General features: G+C 36.5%; 1 protein-coding gene across 5 annotated transcripts in view; it reads right to left on the reverse strand.

Annotated features, from left to right (window-relative positions):
• The window catches only part of LOC124443082 (unconventional myosin-IXa-like), a 40,700-nt gene that overhangs the window by 5,900 nt on the left and 14,366 nt on the right, over positions 1-20,434 (reverse strand). For 2 of the 5 annotated variants that reach the window (XM_046993608.1, XM_046993607.1), the window contains exons 14-41: positions 20,139-20,283; positions 19,768-19,858; positions 19,055-19,150; positions 18,656-18,699; positions 17,871-17,890; positions 17,345-17,416; positions 16,829-16,862; positions 16,146-16,223; positions 15,507-15,641; positions 15,034-15,114; positions 14,611-14,850; positions 13,942-14,091; positions 12,975-13,126; positions 11,755-11,943; positions 10,722-10,758; positions 9,636-10,082; positions 8,136-8,325; positions 7,453-7,556; positions 6,258-6,359; positions 5,587-5,744; positions 5,442-5,469; positions 5,042-5,095; positions 4,672-4,777; positions 4,353-4,441; positions 3,557-3,653; positions 2,224-2,307; positions 1,575-1,703; positions 607-712 (exon numbers count right to left, since the gene is read on the reverse strand). In XM_046993608.1, the coding sequence (XP_046849564.1) occupies positions 607-712; positions 1,575-1,703; positions 2,224-2,307; positions 3,557-3,653; positions 4,353-4,441; positions 4,672-4,777; positions 5,042-5,095; positions 5,442-5,469; positions 5,587-5,744; positions 6,258-6,359; positions 7,453-7,556; positions 8,136-8,325; positions 9,636-10,082; positions 10,722-10,758; positions 11,755-11,943; positions 12,975-13,126; positions 13,942-14,091; positions 14,611-14,850; positions 15,034-15,114; positions 15,507-15,641; positions 16,146-16,223; positions 16,829-16,862; positions 17,345-17,416; positions 17,871-17,890; positions 18,656-18,699; positions 19,055-19,150; positions 19,768-19,858; positions 20,139-20,283 (3,258 nt within the window). The remainder of the gene's footprint in view (positions 1-606; positions 713-1,574; positions 1,704-2,223; positions 2,308-3,556; positions 3,654-4,352; positions 4,442-4,671; positions 4,778-5,041; positions 5,096-5,441; positions 5,470-5,586; positions 5,745-6,257; positions 6,360-7,452; positions 7,557-8,135; positions 8,326-9,635; positions 10,083-10,721; positions 10,759-11,754; positions 11,944-12,974; positions 13,127-13,941; positions 14,092-14,610; positions 14,851-15,033; positions 15,115-15,506; positions 15,642-16,145; positions 16,224-16,828; positions 16,863-17,344; positions 17,417-17,870; positions 17,891-18,655; positions 18,700-19,054; positions 19,151-19,767; positions 19,859-20,138; positions 20,284-20,434) is intronic. The other 3 variants (XM_046993610.1, XM_046993609.1, XM_046993611.1) reach the window with 3 other exon arrangements.

Consider the following 20,434-nt stretch of genomic DNA (forward strand, 5'->3'; position numbering starts at 1 on the left):
AGATGGCATAAGTTTGCCGAAACATGTTTGCAATAAAAAATTATAAAAAAGTTGTCGTTTAAGTTAAATGTATCATTTGAATCGTGCTGCTACGAAATTATGGAAGTATCATCATTGTGTGCTGTTGAGTATCTAGTTTTGCTGCATGCAGTTGTTTTCAAATGTACACTGATTTACTATATAGTACTGTAATGACCCCGATCGCACGTCACTAATGTATACTGCACAATACACGTCTGTTCTCTACAGCAATCTGTCAAATGAACTATCAATCGTTCTCAAGTGTAATAATTTCTATATTAAATGGTTACCTTGCTAAATGAACTACCAATCGTTCTCAAGTGTAATAATTTCTATATTAAATGATTACCTTGCTAAAGGAACTATCAATCGTTCTAAAGTGTAATAATTTCTATATTAAATGATTACCTTGCTGAATGAACTATCAATCGTTCTAAAGTGTAATAATTTCTATATTCAATGGTCACCTTGCTAAATGAACTACCAATCGTTCTTGAGTGTAATAATTTCTATATTAAGTGGTCACCTTACCAAATGAACTACCAATCGTTCTCAAGTATAATAACTTCTATATTAAATGGTTACCTTGCTAAATGAACTACCAATCGTTCTAAAGTATCTTGGTTTGGTTTCGGTAAAGTATCCACAAGTGTTAAAAACCGCTTTAAACGAGACTCGTGGTCGCTTAAATCTGTAAAAACAAACATCAAATTAGCGTCATAAGTGTTTTTACCATCTTTGTCTGTGCCTACATAAATCAAAATGACAGGGCTTCAATCTGAACCTATGAGAAAGTCCTGGAAGGATGATAGAAAATCATTTTCCCCAACAAGAATACACAAAACTTATTGTGACTACACTAAGGAGTTTGTAAAGCTTAAGTCCACCATAGCTTTTGCAGCAAAATAAAATATGGTTTTAAAGAACGTTCGTTTAATTACAGTCCAATAACACGATTAGGAAAGTCACTCAAATTTCACTAAACAAATTGATTGTGTTTTGAAAGTAAATTTCGATGTTACATTATGAAAACCGTGAAAAGTGTGGGTGTTAGTGGGGTGGTGGGAAGGATGGGTGTGTGAAGGGGATGGAATGGGTGTGGAGAATGAGCAGTGGGATGGTGCGTGCATGGAGGGATGGGTGTGTGTGGAATGGATCAGTGGATGGGTGTGAATGTGGAATGGTGGATGGTGGGATGGTGGTGGGGATTGTTGCATGAGCAGAAACTACTACAAACAGTCTTAACTGTATATCAAATTCTAGTGGCTCAGGGGGGAACGTCAAATAGATCAAAACAATACTAAGACTAAACATATGGTTTCTTAGTCCAACCAACAGCCGACCTTAATAATAACACTATTATAAAAGGGGCGGCCTTTATCGTGTATAAGATAGGGGCGTCTATTGGAGACGGGCCGGTTATTAGAGAGGAGCGTCTAATACAAACTCAAGCTCCAATGGGGGCGGCATTTAGATTCGAGGCGTTTATTGGATCATTCACGGTAACTATAACAAACAAGCGAATGAAAAGACTGTCACATCAAACAACTCACCACAAGCTCGCAGAAATTCCTCGTATACTTCAGGGGTGATGAGAGGACTGGACAGAGTACGAAAGAACATCTTCAACACGGCAGCAACAACGTGAATTGCGTAAACACTCAAATCAACTTCGTTCACGTCTACTCGCAAGAAAGAAGAAAATAAAGAGCTTCCTGCAGTGCTATTTAAGTCATCATAACAACCACGGTATAACATTTTGGCATGTATTTACATTTCTAAGAACCTTAGAGGAAAATCCATCGGTAGAATTATATTCTTTAGAAATTCAAAACCAATAGAGTTTTTCTGAAAGTACTTTGACTCTAATACTGAGCAGTCATAATTTATTTTGACGAACGCAGTATACGCTACTGTCTAGATATAACTGTGGATTTAAAGACGCCTGTTAGGCGTTCACTCGGGCTACTCAGGAACAGTGTTTTGATTTATTTGCGCAGCTATTGCAATACAATTACCAAATACGACAACGAAATTCCAATGCGAAATAAAAGTCAATGAAATCTCACATGTTGCATTATATTATGCACGTAAATCATGTTTCATTATTCGCGTCAAACGTGAAACTCACGCGTGAAACGATTCAAGATTTCGTTTCCACTTTTAATGTATTTTCTCCGCTATCGATGGAAGAGACTTTACCTTCTACAGCAGAGAAGCAATTCTTCAACTGTCTTACTTTGGCAGCACTCGGCGACTTCCGGTATATACCTTCTTGAAATGTACCTAATATGAAAAATGATTTTGTAACTTGCCGTTGTAACAGGCAAACTCACACGGTGCAACAAGAAACTGTTGACAGAAAATGCAGCAGGCACAATGATTTAGAACCCAATCCCCTACATGCCTAACTACCGTGTCGAGGTGAGGCATTGAACTTAATGTAACTGGAAGGCTATCTCGCACCAAAATGTGAAACTAGCAATTCAACTAGTCCCGATCTCTCCACGCGCGGTTCAAAGAAAGTTCGTTTACGACGATAAGCTAGAATGCGGGATTTCATCTCCTACCACGCGTGTCTGATTTGGCTTAATGCAAGTACAGGCATGTTCATGGGAAGGATGCATTCCAGTTATATATTTAGTTCAACGAGGTGAGGCAAGGACGCTATTTTTAAAAATGGCAAAAAGCGACATCCTTAGACAAAAATAAATCAAAAGAAAGTTTACAAAACCAATCCCATCAAACATTTTATAAAGCAAACCGAAATTATTGACTTTGCAACGCAGATGAAGCACGATTTAGTTGCACATATCGTCGGTTTTGCCACCTTTTAAAATGGAGGCTTGCCTCTTTTGTAGCTACAGAATTTCAGCGAAGTCATGTATCCAGTAGATAAGGTTCTAGGTCATTAGGCTTGCTCCACGAAAACTAGATAGACTTTTAATCAGAGGCCGCGCAAGCTCGATAATTGGAGGGGGAGACAAATATTCATATATGCATGTTCTACCTTGGTAGCTTCTATTCAAATCAAGTGTGGTTATGGATTAACAAAGATTAAAACATACGCATATATGAATAATTGCCCCCCCCCGTCCAATTATCGAGCTTGCGCGGCCTCTGTTAATCTGTCAGTATTTCCGAGAATTTCACGCGAGATGAAATTTTAAATGCCGTGGAAAGGAACGTTAAGACGACGACCATGAAATCTATAAATGCTTACATTAACGACAAAATCATTCAAAAAAGCAAGAAAGAATAACTATGAGATAAATATCACTAAAAATATGAAACTTTCGTGTAACAACAAAACAGGAACAAACGCTAGGAGCACTTCACTGCGCAAATCACTGCTGTATATTTAATTGAATCGCCAGCTGCGTACGGCAAGCTCAGGCTACTCAGTGTTGCTATTGGTCAAAAAATGCAATTGACCGGCTATCATTATGTTATCACATTCGTCACCTATCGTTTGTTCCCTGTAGTTTGATACAACTAGCCTTTAAAACGTTAATGAAAAGTAAAATACACTAACCTTTATTTTCTACTTCATTAATAAGTCTAACTACAACGACTGGAATTTGAATATCATCACTAACTAGGAAATTGAGCTCTTTACCGAAGAGAGAGCCCTAAAACAAAACAAAAATGAGCTGAGAAATGTAACAAAATAATTTTGTTTAGACCACTCACCAATGCTTGAAAGGCTCGCATGAATATACATCTATGACCGCTTATCAACATATGGCAGGCTCGCATGATGATATATCTTTGACCGCTTACCAATGTTTCAAAGACTCGCATGAACATACATCTATGACTGCTTATCAACATATGGAAGGCTCGCATGAGAATATATCTATGACCGCTTACCAATGTTTGAAAGACTTGCATGAATATAAATCTATGACCGCCAACTAATATAAGGACGGCTCCATGAATTAATAATGATTTAGAACCCAATCCTCAACATGTGTAATTGCCAAGTCAAGATGAGGCAAGGACGCCATCTTGAAAAGTGGCGAAAAGCAAAGCTCAAAATGAAAAATAAGGTAAAAGAAGTTTTAAAAACCCAATCCTATCAAGTATTTTTAAAATTAATTCTAGACTATTGACTCTGTATATCAACTCAGGAAAAGCAGATATTAGTCGTAAATATCGTCAGTTTTGCCAACATTCAAGATGGCGGCTTGCCTCACTCGTTACTATACAACTTCGGCGGAATCAGATATCTAGTAGATTGGGTTCTAGTTCATTGGCATGAAAACATATCTAGGACCGCTTACCAATGTTTGAAAGCTCGCAAGATTATATAATTATTCAACACTTACACTGGCTATACTTTTCGTTCGTTCATATTTGTTTTGACAGGGTCTCGTGCTCTTCTTATAACATCGTTTATGAACAGTAAATTTACAGTCTAGTTAAAGAAAATTTGTAGAAAAACAAGAATAGGAGTAATTAGTAAAACATATGTTAACTAAAACACTAGACTGGAGTATACAAGGACTCGAGTTTCAACATCAGATCACTCCTGATGAAGACACTACACTGGAGCAAATAACAGCTCTAGTTTTAACACCAAATCCTTCACAGTGTCGTCCCAAGACAAGAGAGTTTGTAACAAGTTAAAGCTAAAAAGTGACTTACCTATACATACAAAGCCTTTCTCAAGAAGCCTTATTTGGTTGCCACAATGTTCACAAGTTGTATGAATATTAAATGTCGTTAAAGCATAACGATGTCCATTGTGTTCCTAAGAAGAAACATTATCATTATTGATAATAATAATAATAATAACAATAATAATAATAATAATAATAAATTAGTAATAATTAAATAATTAATTGATAAATACTAAATTATTAACATTATTTCATTAATTTTTGCAATAATTATTTAATTAAAATTTACGTAATAGCGCTAAAAACCAGCGCCAACAGTGACCTATGAAACTTTGCGAACGTGCAAAACTCAGCTCTAGTGCGGCTCAATTATTGTTAAAATTGCAATCCCTTACTTTTATTGAATTATGTTTCTTCTTCTTGTTCTTGGAAATTGGCTTACGTTTATTCTAAAATTCGGAGGACACGCACAAATTTATAGCGAAAAGAACATACCTCTATGAAATCAACGTATTTGTATGGAAAATGATAAATTTTTAGGGAAGATAATGTATTTCTGTGACGATGTATATACGTATTTGATGTATTTTATGGAGGATAATGGTCATTTTTATGGAGGATAATGTACTTCTGTAAAAGATAAGGCATTTGTATAAAAGATATTACGATGGGTCTATCCTTACTATAGGATGAAACGAACTCAGACATCTGGCAAACTCAAGATATGAGGTATGTGAAACAACAAGAACAGAACTCTACACAACAACTATATTTCTATTGGAAATTATACAGTACCTTATGAACTTTTGCAGCATGTTGAGAACTAAAGACAAAATAAAATCACTCGCAAACCAAAAAAAAATAAAACGTTCTCAGATCTTTCTGCATACTGAAATACGACGGAGTAGTTTTTCCACGAGGTTAAAAAAACAAGTTTTACCTTGAATCTTTGAATTCACAAAGAAGTCCTTCGAAAGCGTTGATTACCATCCTCAAAGGAAACTCTGAATGGAACTTATTCACTTTAATAATGTTGGTTAAGATGCTTTCGAATCTTCGACTTAAATCTTCAGAGGTGATAGATAATGTATCATTTTGCTGAAAGATAAAAGACAAAACCATTAGACTAATGTTTATTAAATATGGACAAACACATAGAAGGAATGAAGATAGGGTGAAGAGAGAACAATAACGATGGAATGCAGAGTGATAAGGATTTTCACATAATCAAAACAGTTCTTTTTTCAGCCTCTGTATTTTTTTTGTATAATAAAGATTTGAAGGAAAGATGAAAGGCAGGGATGACTCGAGGATTGGGGAAACATTTATATATGCAAAATCAAACTAGCCCCGAACGACTCCTCAGACAGACACTGTATTTCCTGTGGAGAACAGAGGGTAGAAAAGACGGATGAAAGATAGGGATGACGAGGGGCTTCATGGGGACATTGCTATACACAAAATCAAACCAGACCCGTATAACGTATTTGTCGAGAACTGTATTTTTTGAAGGGAACTAATAGAGTTATGTTGGTGTGAGGGACGAATGAAGATAAAAAATAGCAAAGGGATAGAGGGGAACATTACGGGAGTTAAAACAAATCCCCAAACCTTCATCATCACAGAATAAGTCGATAAGAGACTGGAGTGAAACTCCTCGACAGCTTTTTTGAACACTTTATCGACGAAGGTTTCCTTATTCAATTCATGAATCTGTCAAATAAAACGTAGTAATTCCATCACTTAAGTAAATGGTTTGAACCCGTGACTTTCGTGGCATATTTGTACATGTAGATCGTCCTTGGGAACTGCGACAAGGAATGTTACTGATAGTATTTATTGACTTTTCGACATCCTTAGGATGTGAAGCTGACATTTAGTTCTGATGATGACCACCGGAAAGGAGATCGAAGCATCAACAAACAAAAGTCAAACAAAATGTCCTTCTCAGGACTACACTAACATGGACGATCTTTATCCACAAACATGAATGTACATTACTTATTAAAACATAAACTGATTGACTAAAATAAGCTTAATTTGGATCTCAGGTCTGTTTCAAATGTCTAACTTTACATGCACAGAACGCTTTAAAACAAAAGAAAATGAGATGAACTTCCGCGTTGTCTTTTGCTTTAAATAGACTCGGCTCATGTAAAGGTCGACGTTTGAAACGGGCCTAAGACTTGCTTAACCTTGAAGTGTTTATCTGGGGTCGGTTGCACGAAGAAAGATAACGTTAATGTATAGGATAGTGACTTCTTCGTATGCGCACTAACAAAGCTGTTACATTTGTAAATATAAATGAAACTTAGGTATCTTTGAAGTTGCGTTTTCACAGTGAAGGTTCGACTTAAATTATTCTTTTATGATGTTTGACATGGTAGAGAGGTGGAAACTCTACTATGACAAGCGCTCTACTAAACTTGGACTTTCTGATAAAATTGGACTTTCTGAAAATTTTTGGACACAAGAGCTTTTTTTTGTAATACAACCTGCTATGACGAATCTTAATGAAAACCCTGCAAACGCTGTCTGATGCTTATATATTAACTAAAGCTTGCATTGTCTATCTGTCCCCGAGACCTTAAATCAACTTCGACTTTTCAATCCTAACAGACCGCAGATTAGTTCATCATGGAGTTGTCTGTTTAATCTACAATGCATTCGATTCTCCGCTTATCCCACAATGCATTTGATTCTCCGCTTATCCCACATTTCTCTCTTCAAAAGAAGAGTACAAACAAAACGGGAAAACGAACATTGTAAAGCATTCAAATCCGAAATATTCCTAAGTCAGTCTAACCTTATCAGTGAGAAACTTATCAATTTCATCCAAACCGTCGCTTCCTTCAAGAACAACACTCGAATCGCCTTTCAACTGACGAACACCTCGGGGAGAATCTAGAGCTGGAACAGAAAATTTCAAAACTAACTTCATACGTTATTCATCTTAAAAGTTTCTCTGAGCACATAAAACCATACTGCTTTATGGTTATTTTATACAACGATTGTAAATCCTCTTTACAATATGTAATGTACACAGAGCAGTTTGAGCAGTTTGAGCGTTTTTCAAGCGTTGTCGAAAAAACTTAATTTTATTTGATTTGTATGCAAATTCTCCGCATAACATGCAACACAAACCTAAAATGCATTAAAATAGCCAATCAAAAACGTTATTTTATTTGATTAATTTGAATTCTCTAAACGTCGTGAAACACCATTGAACCGATTGTAACTGGAAGGTTTCTTCCCGCCAAAATTTGAAGTGAGCAATTTAACTTGGTCCCAATCTTTCCAACCACAAGTCGAAGAAAGTTCAACGCTGGATTTGGCCCGCAAACACGCGTGTATAGGCGTAAAATTTGGCCTCGTACAAATACATGGATGTTCAACTAAAGGTAGCATTCCAGTTACATACTTCGTTCAATGTGAAACACAAATCTGAGATGAATGTAGATCGCAGTTCAAAAAGCGATCGTTGCTCACCTTGTGACAATTGATCATTACTATGTTTCTTTATCAGTTTGTTATCAGGCCTCTCGTTGCTTTGACTCGTTTCAGAACCCTTTCGCATCGCCTTGTCTTTCTCTTTTACTTTACGCTTTGAAAAAAGTCCACGTTTTCTTGGTGTTTTTAAGAACTTCTCCTTGTTTAGATCTTCCTCCGTTTGCTTTGGCTACAAAATAAGTTATATTTTCAAAATCCACGTTAGTAGCTGTATCGAAATGTACCACTAGAATTTCTATTATTTTAAATACAGAAACTAGCATACTCAATGCTTGCAAAAGTTTACGGAGCAGCATTACAAAGACACAAAAAATTACGACTGCCAAAGAGTATTTTAGTATAAAACAAAACAATTGACACTTCGTACAAAGGAAACATCATTTGTTGTAAACGTTTCGACAAGTGTTACCTGTAAATAAACGAACATAAAAATAAATGTACATAAAATGCTACACGCTACCTTTTCTACTGATGATGACATGTAACACTTGTCGAAACATTTAGAATAAATAATGTTTACTTTGCTTAATTGTTCGCTTGTTTGAGACTGTGAATAAGTCGTTTGTAAGGCGCCGGTAATTGCTGTGATCTGTTCAGGGGGGTTTGTTCCAAGTTGGTATACCAACTTTCTAATGTAAGCCGTTGTCTATAGTCAGTGCTGTAAGTAATGCATTTTGCCGAGTCCCAGTCAATGTTGTGTTTTGTCAGTCGGCGATGTATTTGGTATATATGATGTATTTCTGTACATAGAAAATATATTGTATGAAAATGTGCCACGACGTTTTTCCCTCAATACGTTTTGTCTATGTTCCTCAGTAGTTCTTAATGAATAAACAGGTTCGTCTGGATAATGCTTTATTCTACTTTTGGTATTGGGCACAATAAACAAGTTCGTCTGGATAATGCTTTATTCTACTTTTGGTATTGGGTACAATAAACAGGTTCGTCTGGATAATGCTTTATTCTACTTTTGGTATTGGGCACAATAAACAGGTTCGTCTGGATAATGCTTTAGTCTACTTTTGGTATTAAGCACAATATTACTACACCAAATGTATCTTCAATGTATGAGGATTGAAGAGAATACACATACAAAAACTGTGAGAGTGGGGTGAGTACAGCTATGGAAACTTTACTATTTGAGAGTGGGGTGAGTACAGCTATGGAAACTTTACTATGTGAGAGTGGGATGAGTACAGCTATGGAAACTTTACTATGTGAGAGTGGGGTAAGTAAAGCTATAGAAACTTTACTATGTGAGAGTGGGGTGAGTACAGCTATGGAAACTTTACTATGTTAGAATGAGGTGAGTACAGCTATGGAAACTTTACTATGTGAGAGTGGGGTGAGTACAGCTATAGGAGCTTCAATATATGATGGGGGGAATACACTAATGATTATCTCAATATGTGAGGAGTGGGGAAAATAAACCTATAAACACAGAGAATTTAAGTTCAATGTATGTTATTTAATATCAACCTCAACAGGTATTTCCTCCGGTTCATCAGAAGTCTTCTCACCAATACCTATGGTGCTGCGCCGTTGTACGCCAGAGAGACGTTTACGTAAATTCTTGAACGAGCCCGCTCGCTTTCGAGTCATCCTCGGCACCGGCACATTCCGATCCGCAGGTGAATTATCATCAGTAATATGAAATACTGTTGATTCAGTATTGTCTAAATGTCCACCATCGTTCTCCTCACCATTAATGAGCAAAGTCTCTACTTCAGTCTCCAGTTTATCTTCAGGTGTCGAAACTTCCGATATTTTTGCGGACGACTGCGAGGTACGTGCACTGTTGGACTCGTCAATCGGAGATTCGACGTCCCCCACGCTTCGCATCTCGTCGGTAAGTTCCGGAAAATGTCGGCAAATTTCACTCGCCAGATCAGAAGATTGCTTTCCCGACGATTCTCTATCGAATTCCTAAATGGTAGATTTTTTTTAAACAATGTGCCTTAGTAATGCCACAGGCAACTTGATAGTTATTTCTTAGAAGGGAGCATAATTTACATAATTCACTATTACATTACATTATTACTATTTATAATAATAAATACAACGAAACGCGTGCTCTGATTGGTCTACAGCTGTGTTTGCATTAGCCTGTGCAAAACACATCTGAGCTCAACCAATCAAATCATTCAGAACAATCAATCAGTCAAAGAGAATTTGCAAATCGATCATGAATACATTTTAGAGGAAAAATTAAAACGTCTACTTTAAATTTGTCTGTTTCGCATTATTATTATTTTATAAAAGAAATAAAAGATGTTTTTCGTGTTTGCACAGGCTTATGCAACCCTCGGAGACGTTTGTGAGAGCTCTCGAGCATGTGCAACCCTCGACATTCGGTCTTGGGTTTGCACTGATCTGCTCCCAAAGGTCTCCTCGGTTTGCATAAGCTTGTGCAAACACAGTAAACATATCTTATTTCTTAAAAACAACACTACTAATAGTATTATAGAGCGTTGAGGGATGTGGAAGGATAGGAGAGGATACGACAGATGATAGAGTATAACATAGGCCTAAGCTAAAAAACAAATGAAAGCGGCAAATACGCACCTGTACGCTGGTAAGACTGGCATGCTTCGTTATTGGGCTGAAACAAAAATGAAGAAAAATCATTGAGAAATGCTTGGACAGCATAATCTTTCTCGTTGCTCAGTGCATGACCCAAATGATCACGTGATCAGTATAAACCAATGAAAATGCGATTGATCGTGAAATGTTTGCGATTGCGTGGAAATCGAAACGACGTACATGTGGATTTTTGAAAAAAAATGCGAACGTTTCATTCTTTTCGTAAAAGAGTAAATGGAATTGAGAGACTTCCCAACAGGATAATGCCTATAAATGTCATTCTTGATACTACAGAAATGTTTGAGTGAAGAAAATGATATAAATAATAGAAACTGAAAACATTCTAAGTAAAAGTGAACATTTACAGGATGTACAATTGTCACCATAAGATGATAGTGAAAAATTTTTTGAGTCCTACTTGAGTCAAATAGTTTTGTGTTCTATTTTTTCACGGGAAACAGCGTAAATTCTTCTTGTTTAGTTTGAACGATCTTTTCAAAAATATCGATCATTAAATGACTGCGTTGAACATTTTCTCTAACCATTTACCATTTGCGATAAAGAAAGATCAATTTACGAATATTTGAGCTTTAAAGAAATACACATAAAATCATGCTAATCGCGGTAAATTGGCTTAAATACAATCGATTTTGCAGCGAATCATATCTCCATTAATAAATCAATCATCAATCAACAAATCAATCATCAATCACATAGAATCATTAGTCGATCAAGATAATCATTTCGCCCAAAGCTTGAGATATTTGAATGAATCAAAAGGGCTGAAAATCCCCTTTCCTAAGCAAAAAGGAAACACAAATGGAAACACTAGTCAAAAAACAAGAGCCACAAAAACACATTTCAGAACTCTCATAATTTACAATATTTTCACTTCAGTCAAATCTTGCTGACTGCGAGAGGAGGCAACCCAGTTTTTTTACGACTACAACATATTTATGCTCAAACAATTATCTCAAGCTTGTTTGCTCCTGTATCAACAGGAGCAGCGGGTCACCTTTTGGGAGATAGAGTCAAAGACCTCGGGCGAATGCCGTGTTTCTTTGTCTCTCCAACATCTTTCGGCGATGTATGCCGAGACAGCTGTAGCGACAAGGTTTTCCGCAACCTCTCCATCTTGGGAGATTTGGATCTAGAACGGCTATCCAGCGGTAATTTGAGCGAACTATAGCCCCGGGGGGAGACCCTGGAATGGAAATTCCCCAAGGTGTTAGTTGGGCAGATTTTGGAATTAACAACTCTCAAAGGAGAGACAGTGTAAAATATTCAATCTGGGATTCTCAGACATTTATTGTGAAGACATTTTTATTTGTAGGCAAGACGGCATCCAAAAATTTTGACAAAACCGCGAGCTAATCATGGGTATCGCGTTGAACTTACAAATGAAGGCTTTATGGAAAAAAGTGGAATGATGTGGGAAAGACAAATAAAGTCAAATATAGATCCACAATTTTTTGTGGGGACTGGGGAGGGGGTAGTTTGGATTAAATTTTCGTGGGCACTTGATGCCGTAAAATGTCAGGCTTTGTGGAATTCTGTTACCTTCAACTTTCTTTCACTATCTTTTTCAGCCCCTTCATTGATGCCGTAAAATGTCAGATCATGAAATTCTGTTACCTTTATATTATGAGTGGGAGATTTTTGAAAGTGTGCGCCATTAAAGACTAATCACGATTGCTTTCGCTTAATTATTTGGTATGCTAGTATTTTGCATGGAAAATGGAACCCCTCTTCCACCCCTTCTAACAAGAATATGATGGGTGCAAAAACCTCCTGCACCTCTTATAACCAAGGATATGATGGGTGCACACCCCTCCTGCACCTCATCTAACCAAGGATATAATGGGTGCACACACCCTCCTGCACTCCTTCTAACCAAGGATATGATGGGGGCACACCCCTCCCGCACCCTTTCTAACCAAGGATATGATGGGTGCATACCTCTACCCTAAATTCATCGCATCATAAAGTTATTAAAAAACTTTGCTATAATTTTCCTAGGATGTGAGAAGACCCCTGCCTAAGAGCATTGGCCACCCCACATACGCATGCATAAAAACTAGCTCCTTATAATTCATAATCCGGTGAACTCTACTTCAGGACGGTTTCAGAGAGTAAATTCGAAAAACAAGACGACCAATCAAAAACGTACAAAACACGGAGCTAGGAAAACATTTTTCTTTCAAATTGGAAAATATTGAGAAAGAGTTAACTCACCTTGGCGACTTTGATCGACCAAATCTGAAAGATCTGTTCTCTTCTTCAATTTTCTTTCTACGATGCTCCATCAGTGCAACGTGTATTCTCCAGGCTGCCTGGATCTTAATAGCCGCCTTCCCCCGTAATTCCAAATGTTGACGATACCTTACCTAAGGAAAACATCAAAAGTTGTTGCTATGCATTGCGCCATCGGCAGTCGTCTGTAACTCTGTATATGATAGATTAGTACCAGTCTCGTCGTGGGCACGAGTAACCAATCACTTCGAGATCAAACTAACCACATACTGACATGTACTTAGTCGTCCTAACCGCCTAATATCATTATCAGCAGTGATAAATATTTGACGGGTGAGGAGAGGAATATGGGCACATAAGCTTCTCAGACAAACTATTAACCTGGCCTTATACCCAACATCCCACTCTAAACCTTATACCTAACTGTCCTAACATCAACATGAAGATGTCTTCACTCTAATGTTACCCAATGTTACTTCATTCTCATGTTACCCAATGTTACTTCATTCTCATGTTACCCAATGTTACCTCACTCTAATGTTACCCAATGTTACCTCATTCTAATGTTACCCAATGTTACCTCACTCTAATGTTACCCAGTGTTACCTCACTCTAATGTTACCCAATGTTACTTCATTCTCATGTTACCCAATGTTACCTCATTCTAATGTTGCCAATGTTACCTCACTCATATGTTACCCAATGTTAACAAACTTCAAACTTACTCTTAGCCCTGATATCCGACTCTTATTCTAACACTACAATCTTAACATATCACTGCTAACCTGATCCTAGGTGTCCCCAATATCACCTGTATGATTTTAACATTAGTTTCTAACCCTATCGAAGCTAACCTGATCCTCAGTATCCCCAATATTACCTGCATGATCCTAACATTGGTTTCTTACCCTATGGTAGCTAACCAGATCCTCGGTGTCCCCAATATTACCTGTATAATCCTAACTGCTTCACGTTTTTGTAGAAACTGTTTGCGATGGTGAAGAGCGCGAAACCAACTTTGCAACAAAGATACACGACGTAGAAACTCGTCATCTATCTTCGTACGCAGTTTGTCATGGACAGACTCGCGAAAAAATACCTGAAAACAACGACATGTCGCAAAAATATTTCAGCAAAATTTGTTTTCGAAACAATCGATATTTTATGTAACAAAATTGTGAAGGGCATTTTCAAGAACAACCAGCTTGAAGTGATCAAGAATCAAGACGGGGGAGTGGGCTGCACAAAGAGGATCAACTAAGCAAAACAATCGTTCTTAGGGTTGATAAATTGAGTAAAACCATCTGATCTAATAAGCAAGACCATTTTTCTTAAAGTGAATCGACGTACTGAGTAAAACCATCTTTCTTAAAGTGTATCTACAGAGTAAAACTACATTCCTTGTAATAAATCTGCTGAGTAAATCATCTTCCTTAAATTGCATGTACTAAGTAGAATCATCTTCTTAAAAGTGAATTTACTGTGTAAAAACATCGTTCTTAAGGTCAAATCTATAACCATCTTTCTTAGGGTGAAATTCACTGCGAAAACAATATTTTATAAAATCAAATTCAATGATATTTTTAAGGTTTTGTGAGAAAAAAACATATACCAATACCTTTGTTTCTCCTAAACGATAGTGATCTGGATGCAACTCCAGTTTGTCGAAAACTTCGCGCAAACCATCCTTCAATTGTTCACATTTCATCTCTCGCGGTAAAAGAAGTCCAAATATCAAATAAAAGTCGCTGTACGCATAGCGAATGTGATATCCGAGCTTCCTGATGCGTATTGTCTCAAGCATTCCGGTATAACGTAACTGACTGAGAACGAGGTCTTTTGTGAACTCCAACGGCGCCTAGAAACGTGCAAAAAAATATATTCTCACTTTTACCGAAAGAGATGACGCCATGTTGAATAGTATTGAATTGTGGGTAATCATGAGTTTTTTCGTAGAGCATTAAGACCTATTTCAAAGATGAGTAAAATGCCAAATACTGTGTCTACTTTGCGAGGAATAATTTTTATGCTTTTGCCTTACTTTTTCAGCGTTCGAACGAATACAGCGAACAAAAAACGGGTTAGATTCATCAAGAATTTCCATTAGTCTATTTAAGGAGAGCTGAAAAGAAAGAATATTTCAGTATTTTTTTGTTGTTCATTCATCACCACCTATCTTATTCTTTTGTATATTTTATGTAGTGCAAAGACTGTTCTCGTTTTCTGTTCTTCATTAATCACCACCTACACTGACACACGTTATCTTATTTCTTATATATTTTATGTAGTGCTAAGACTGTTCTCGTTCTGTTGTTCATTCATCATTACCTACACTACACACGTAATCTTATTTCTTATATATTTTATGTAGTGTAAAGACTGTTCTCCTTCTCTGTTGTTCATTCATCCCTATATTCGCTAATATTTTATATTATTGAATTTTACAGACTACCCACACACACAACACATACATTCTCATATATCTACACAACCCTTCGTATTTCAATACACCACCTGAAATTGTGCAGTAACGGTGGGCGGATTTTTCAAACTTGCTTTCCTCTTTGCGGAGCCTCTGTAGAGGTAATCGAACGTCTTTATAGTCATATCCTTCTTATTTTCCAGGCCTTTTCTTATTCGCTCGATATCCTAACACAAACATAAAAAGAATATAATCAAACCGGGAAATGAAAAAAATGTTCGCCGATGTCAATGTCCAACTTGAGAAAAATTCTAATTGAAGTGACATAGATAAGAAACTTAAATATTGCTTTGAATAGTGTGTTTGCGATGGCAAATGACAATTACGTAGCATTAGAAAAAACTGTTGAAACCGAACTAAAGATATGAAGTAAATGACATGATGTTCCATTATATTTAGATGCCAAGTCGGCTTAAATGAAACTAAAGATCTACTTCTATTTATAGTTAAAGTGCCCCTTTCGGCAAAAATATTTAATAGCGATATTAAATTTAGGTGTGATTTTCAAAGCATCAGTGAAAAATGTTTTTAAGTTTGTCAAATCGTCCCATTTTTATGGCTATTTAAATGGACCTTGTCCGTCGTCCGAAAAGTCTGGGACGACGTACCTTTGTGACGTCATGCAAGGCACTCCTTAATACAAGATATATATATATATATATACCAACTACCTTGTATGACGTCAGAATTTGGCTAGACCCAGACTTCATGCCACGACGGACAAGATCCATTGAAAGGCAGTTTAAAACCTCCATAACAAGAAAACAACTTGATCAAATTGAAAAATTTTTTCACCGACACGTTAGATACCACACCAAGTTTTGATATCGCTAATAAAAGTTTTTGCTGATAGGGTGACATGAAAAAATGACATCATCCCAAACAGGGGGGTGACGTTTAAACAAGAATGAGTGAAAGGAATAAAATCATCCACTTTTCTTAATAATTTGATAAAAAATGATGAAAACCGATTTAAATTTCTACAACTATATACTATTAAAATTTTCAACCAAAAAGATTTTTAACAGCCTACGTTGGTCTTTCCCCAACTACAGTTTGCTAAACTCTGACGGCATAAATTAAACAAAACTTTATACTCTTGAAATTTCGAAAGAAATTTTGTCAAACGTTCTCAATAATAAAACGAAACACAAGAGATCAGTTTAAACGAACCGGTAGAAAGCGAGCGTGTATTACACGAATGCTCACATCCAGTTTAAAAATAAAGATCAGTGACACACTTCGGTTATCCACGCAGTTTCAGTATAACCAAGTGTTTGGTGTTAAAAGGTACAAAAAAGTTAAATACAAAAACAGATTCATCAAAAAGAGCTTGAACTATTTTTTTTCTTACCTGATCTGGCGTATTGATACTCTTCATTCGTTTTCTGGTAAAAAAATATCACAAAATTATCTTGAATACACCATACATCTAAGTTCGTTACACCCACCCTTACAGTTTACATAACTAAGAAAACCAATAATTATCTTGTATACACCATACATCTAAGTTCATTACACCCAACCTTACAGTTTATATAACTAAGAAAACCAATAATTATCTGTATACACCATACATCTAAGTTCATTACACCCACCCTTACAGTTTACATAACTAAGAAAACCAATAATTATCTTGCATACACCATACATCTAAGTTTACTACACCCATCCGACACTCTAAAGTTTCTAAAGGGCTGAAGCCAGCCGGAATTTTTACTCCTGCTACGCAAATTTCACATCAAAACAAAGATTCATTTCTTAACAAAAAAAACATTCATCGAATTCCCGTGAATGATAATAAAACATTAGCAAGGCAGGTTTAAAAAGTCTGGCTGATTTCACAACTGGATAACCTAAAGATACCGACCGAACCATCTTGGATGCTTTTCGTAACATTTTTGCTCTGTCATCCATATATTGTTCATCAATTACAGTTGATCTTTTGGAAAAGAAGATGAAACGTTTTTAATAAAAATGATTCATACTACTCAAGGTTCGTAATAGAGATAATCAAGTTTGAACCAATGATTTAGAACCCAATCCCCTAAATCTTAACTACTGTGTCAAGGTGAGGCAAGTACGCCATCTTGAAAGGTGGCAAAAAGCATAACTCAAAAGTTACAAGAGAGTTTTAAAAAAACAATCCTATCAAACATTTCCAAAATCAAACATAGACTATTACTCTGCAACTGCATATCTACATAGAAGCATATTTTTGTTGTACTTTGGTTGGAACTAATAAATTTTCTTTTATACAAACGAGCAAATGCGCAATAACAGTTTATGAATAAAGATTATTTCAATGTAATCACACCGTCACATTAACATACGAACGACATAAATGAATTAAAGTGAGCAAGTTCTTATTGAGAATATATAAAAATATTGCTTACTCTTCGACGATCCTCGGAGGCTGAAATAAGATAATAAAAAATGATCACGATAAGTCAATGATTACAGAGAAATTTGTAAAAAAGAAGGGCAGTTATCCTACTATCAATGATCACGATGATTTAATGATTACAGGGAAATTTGTAAAAAAAGAGCAGATGTATCCTAGTATCAATGATCTTATCAAAACTTCAATTCCATCATAAATTTTATCATGCTTATCGTTATCGTGTAATTAGTCACCATATCGAAACCGCAAAAGAACGAGGGAAGACGAGAAACAGAGGTGTTAAAGTTAAGTGTAAATAATGAATAATTGCGTTAATTATAAAATAAACGCAATGAAACGCCTGCGCTGATTGGTCTAGAGTGGGTTTGCATCAGCCTGTGAAAAACGATCTGAGCTCAACCAATCAAATCAATCAATCAAGTCAGTCAAAGAGAACATGCAATTCAATCATGAATACACGTTAGAATATTAAAACGTTTTTTTGTTTCGCGTTGTTGTTATTTTATAAAAAAAATAAAAGATGTTTTTCGTGTTTGCACTGGCTTATGCAAACCTCGGAGACGTTTGTGAGAACTCTCGAGCAGGTGCAGCCCTCCACCTTAGAACTCAGGCTTGCACTGATCTGCTCCCAAGTTCTCCCAAAGGTCTCCTCAGTTTGCATAAGCCTGTAAAAACTGGTGCGAATACAGTAAACATCTTTCATTTTTTAAAATGATGAACATCCATATCTAAAACAGCTCCTCAGACCACCGGCAACGATATAAAATTGTCATTTACCTCTTTACTTTCACTTATAAATCTCGATCTTCTATTACGATTATCTACATAAAGCCAATCAACAATAATCAGAAGAGAATAGATTACTTCAAAGCAACAAATTGAATTTTCTTTTTAATTTCCATTCGGTCCGATATTTCTCGATAAAGATCTCGAGCTCGGTTAATAAGAACTTAATAATAATTTATCTGTGTGGACGTTTATTTTTGTGTGGGATTTATTAAAAACCTGGAAGGCTAACTTTAGGTAAACATGCCTACGCGTAACCAAACATAACTTTACCTCTAGACAAGCTTAACTAGATATGAAGTCCCACATTTTTGATTAAGTGTCGCAATGATATTTAAATTGGCGGGAAATAGCTATCCAGTTGCATTCAGTTCAGTAATCTGAGCTTACCCTGCTTGTGTTTCTTGCCAAATTTCTTAAATGCCGCTGCTGCGCGGAAATAATTGCGAACAATTGCCCATCGGTAGATCGCCAACGGATCAGCACCTACCAAAGTTAATCATAAGGTCATTGGAGGAGTTGAGAAGACGCGTGCGCAAACGCGTCGTTTAGGATGCTTCAATTACGTCAAGCGTTTCTCATACTTCATACTAATCGATGCTTTGACACCGATCATTTAGAACCCAATCCCCTGTACGTTATACTACCGTGTCAAGGTGAGGCAAGGAAATCTTAAAAGGTGGCAAAATGCTCAAATATTTTATGAAACAAACCTAGACTATCAACTCTGCAATTGTGTATCAACGCAGAAGAAACACATTTTAGTTGTAAATATCGTAAGTTGGACATGTTTCAAGATGGCGGCTAGCCTCACACGTAACTAAAGAATTTTGGAAGAGCCCGGCATCTAGTAGACTGGGTTCTAAGTCATTCTTCGACACTTGTTGGTAAACATTTTCAACGAAGCATTTGTCAGTTTTGAACAGATGAGCGGTTTTGAACTGAGTTTTGGACATTTCAAGCAAACATTATAGTGTTTTTCTTCCGAAGAAAATCGCAGAAATTTGCAGGTCAGGATGTTCCCAAAGATTCTAGTTCAGCATGCTGAGAAGAACATACTATTTATGAAGTAAAAACACAGCTAACAATGAACATTACATCACCTAGTAGTTCCCGGATAAATCTCATTTGACTGTTCTTGAGAATACTAACAATCTCCGGTCGCATGAGATCTTTGTTCTTGGCACGAAAATCCTTGAAATAATAAAAAATTTTAGTATTTTAGCCAAGTTACTTCATCTCTTTCGCATTTGGGAAACGGAAATCGAATGAAATCGTAAGAGAGGCATTGTAATTTTGCAAAAAATTGACCCCCCGATCAACTGATTTACGAGTGACCACAATTAAGAAAGCTTGTGGTTATGTTCAACAGAAACAATCCCCGAGTTGCTTTCACATTTCAAGGGTATTCCTTCGCTATAGATGTGGTAATTTTATCATTTTAATCCGCCTTATCTACATCATTCATACACACCTTTATCTCATACGTCACTTTTCCCGCGTAGTGTACAATTGTGAACGTCGGCCCCATCCGACTCCTTTCAAAACAGTCATGTGACTCGTGATGATTTTCAAATTTGGCCAATAACGTCGTATCACTCGCCACGTTTCCCGACAGACTATATATACATAAACACGACTTAGTGACAATTTTGCTTAAAAGCATTGAACTAAATATGTAACTGGAATGCTACTTTTATTTATAAACACGCCAGTACTAGTATGAAGCTAAATTTTAGCCCCAGACCCGCGTGAAAACGAGCTTTGTGC

Source organism: Xenia sp. Carnegie-2017, unplaced genomic scaffold (assembly GCF_021976095.1).
Source record: "Xenia sp. Carnegie-2017 unplaced genomic scaffold, XeniaSp_v1 HiC_scaffold_20, whole genome shotgun sequence".
Classification (NCBI taxonomy): domain Eukaryota; kingdom Metazoa; phylum Cnidaria; class Anthozoa; order Malacalcyonacea; family Xeniidae; genus Xenia; species Xenia sp. Carnegie-2017.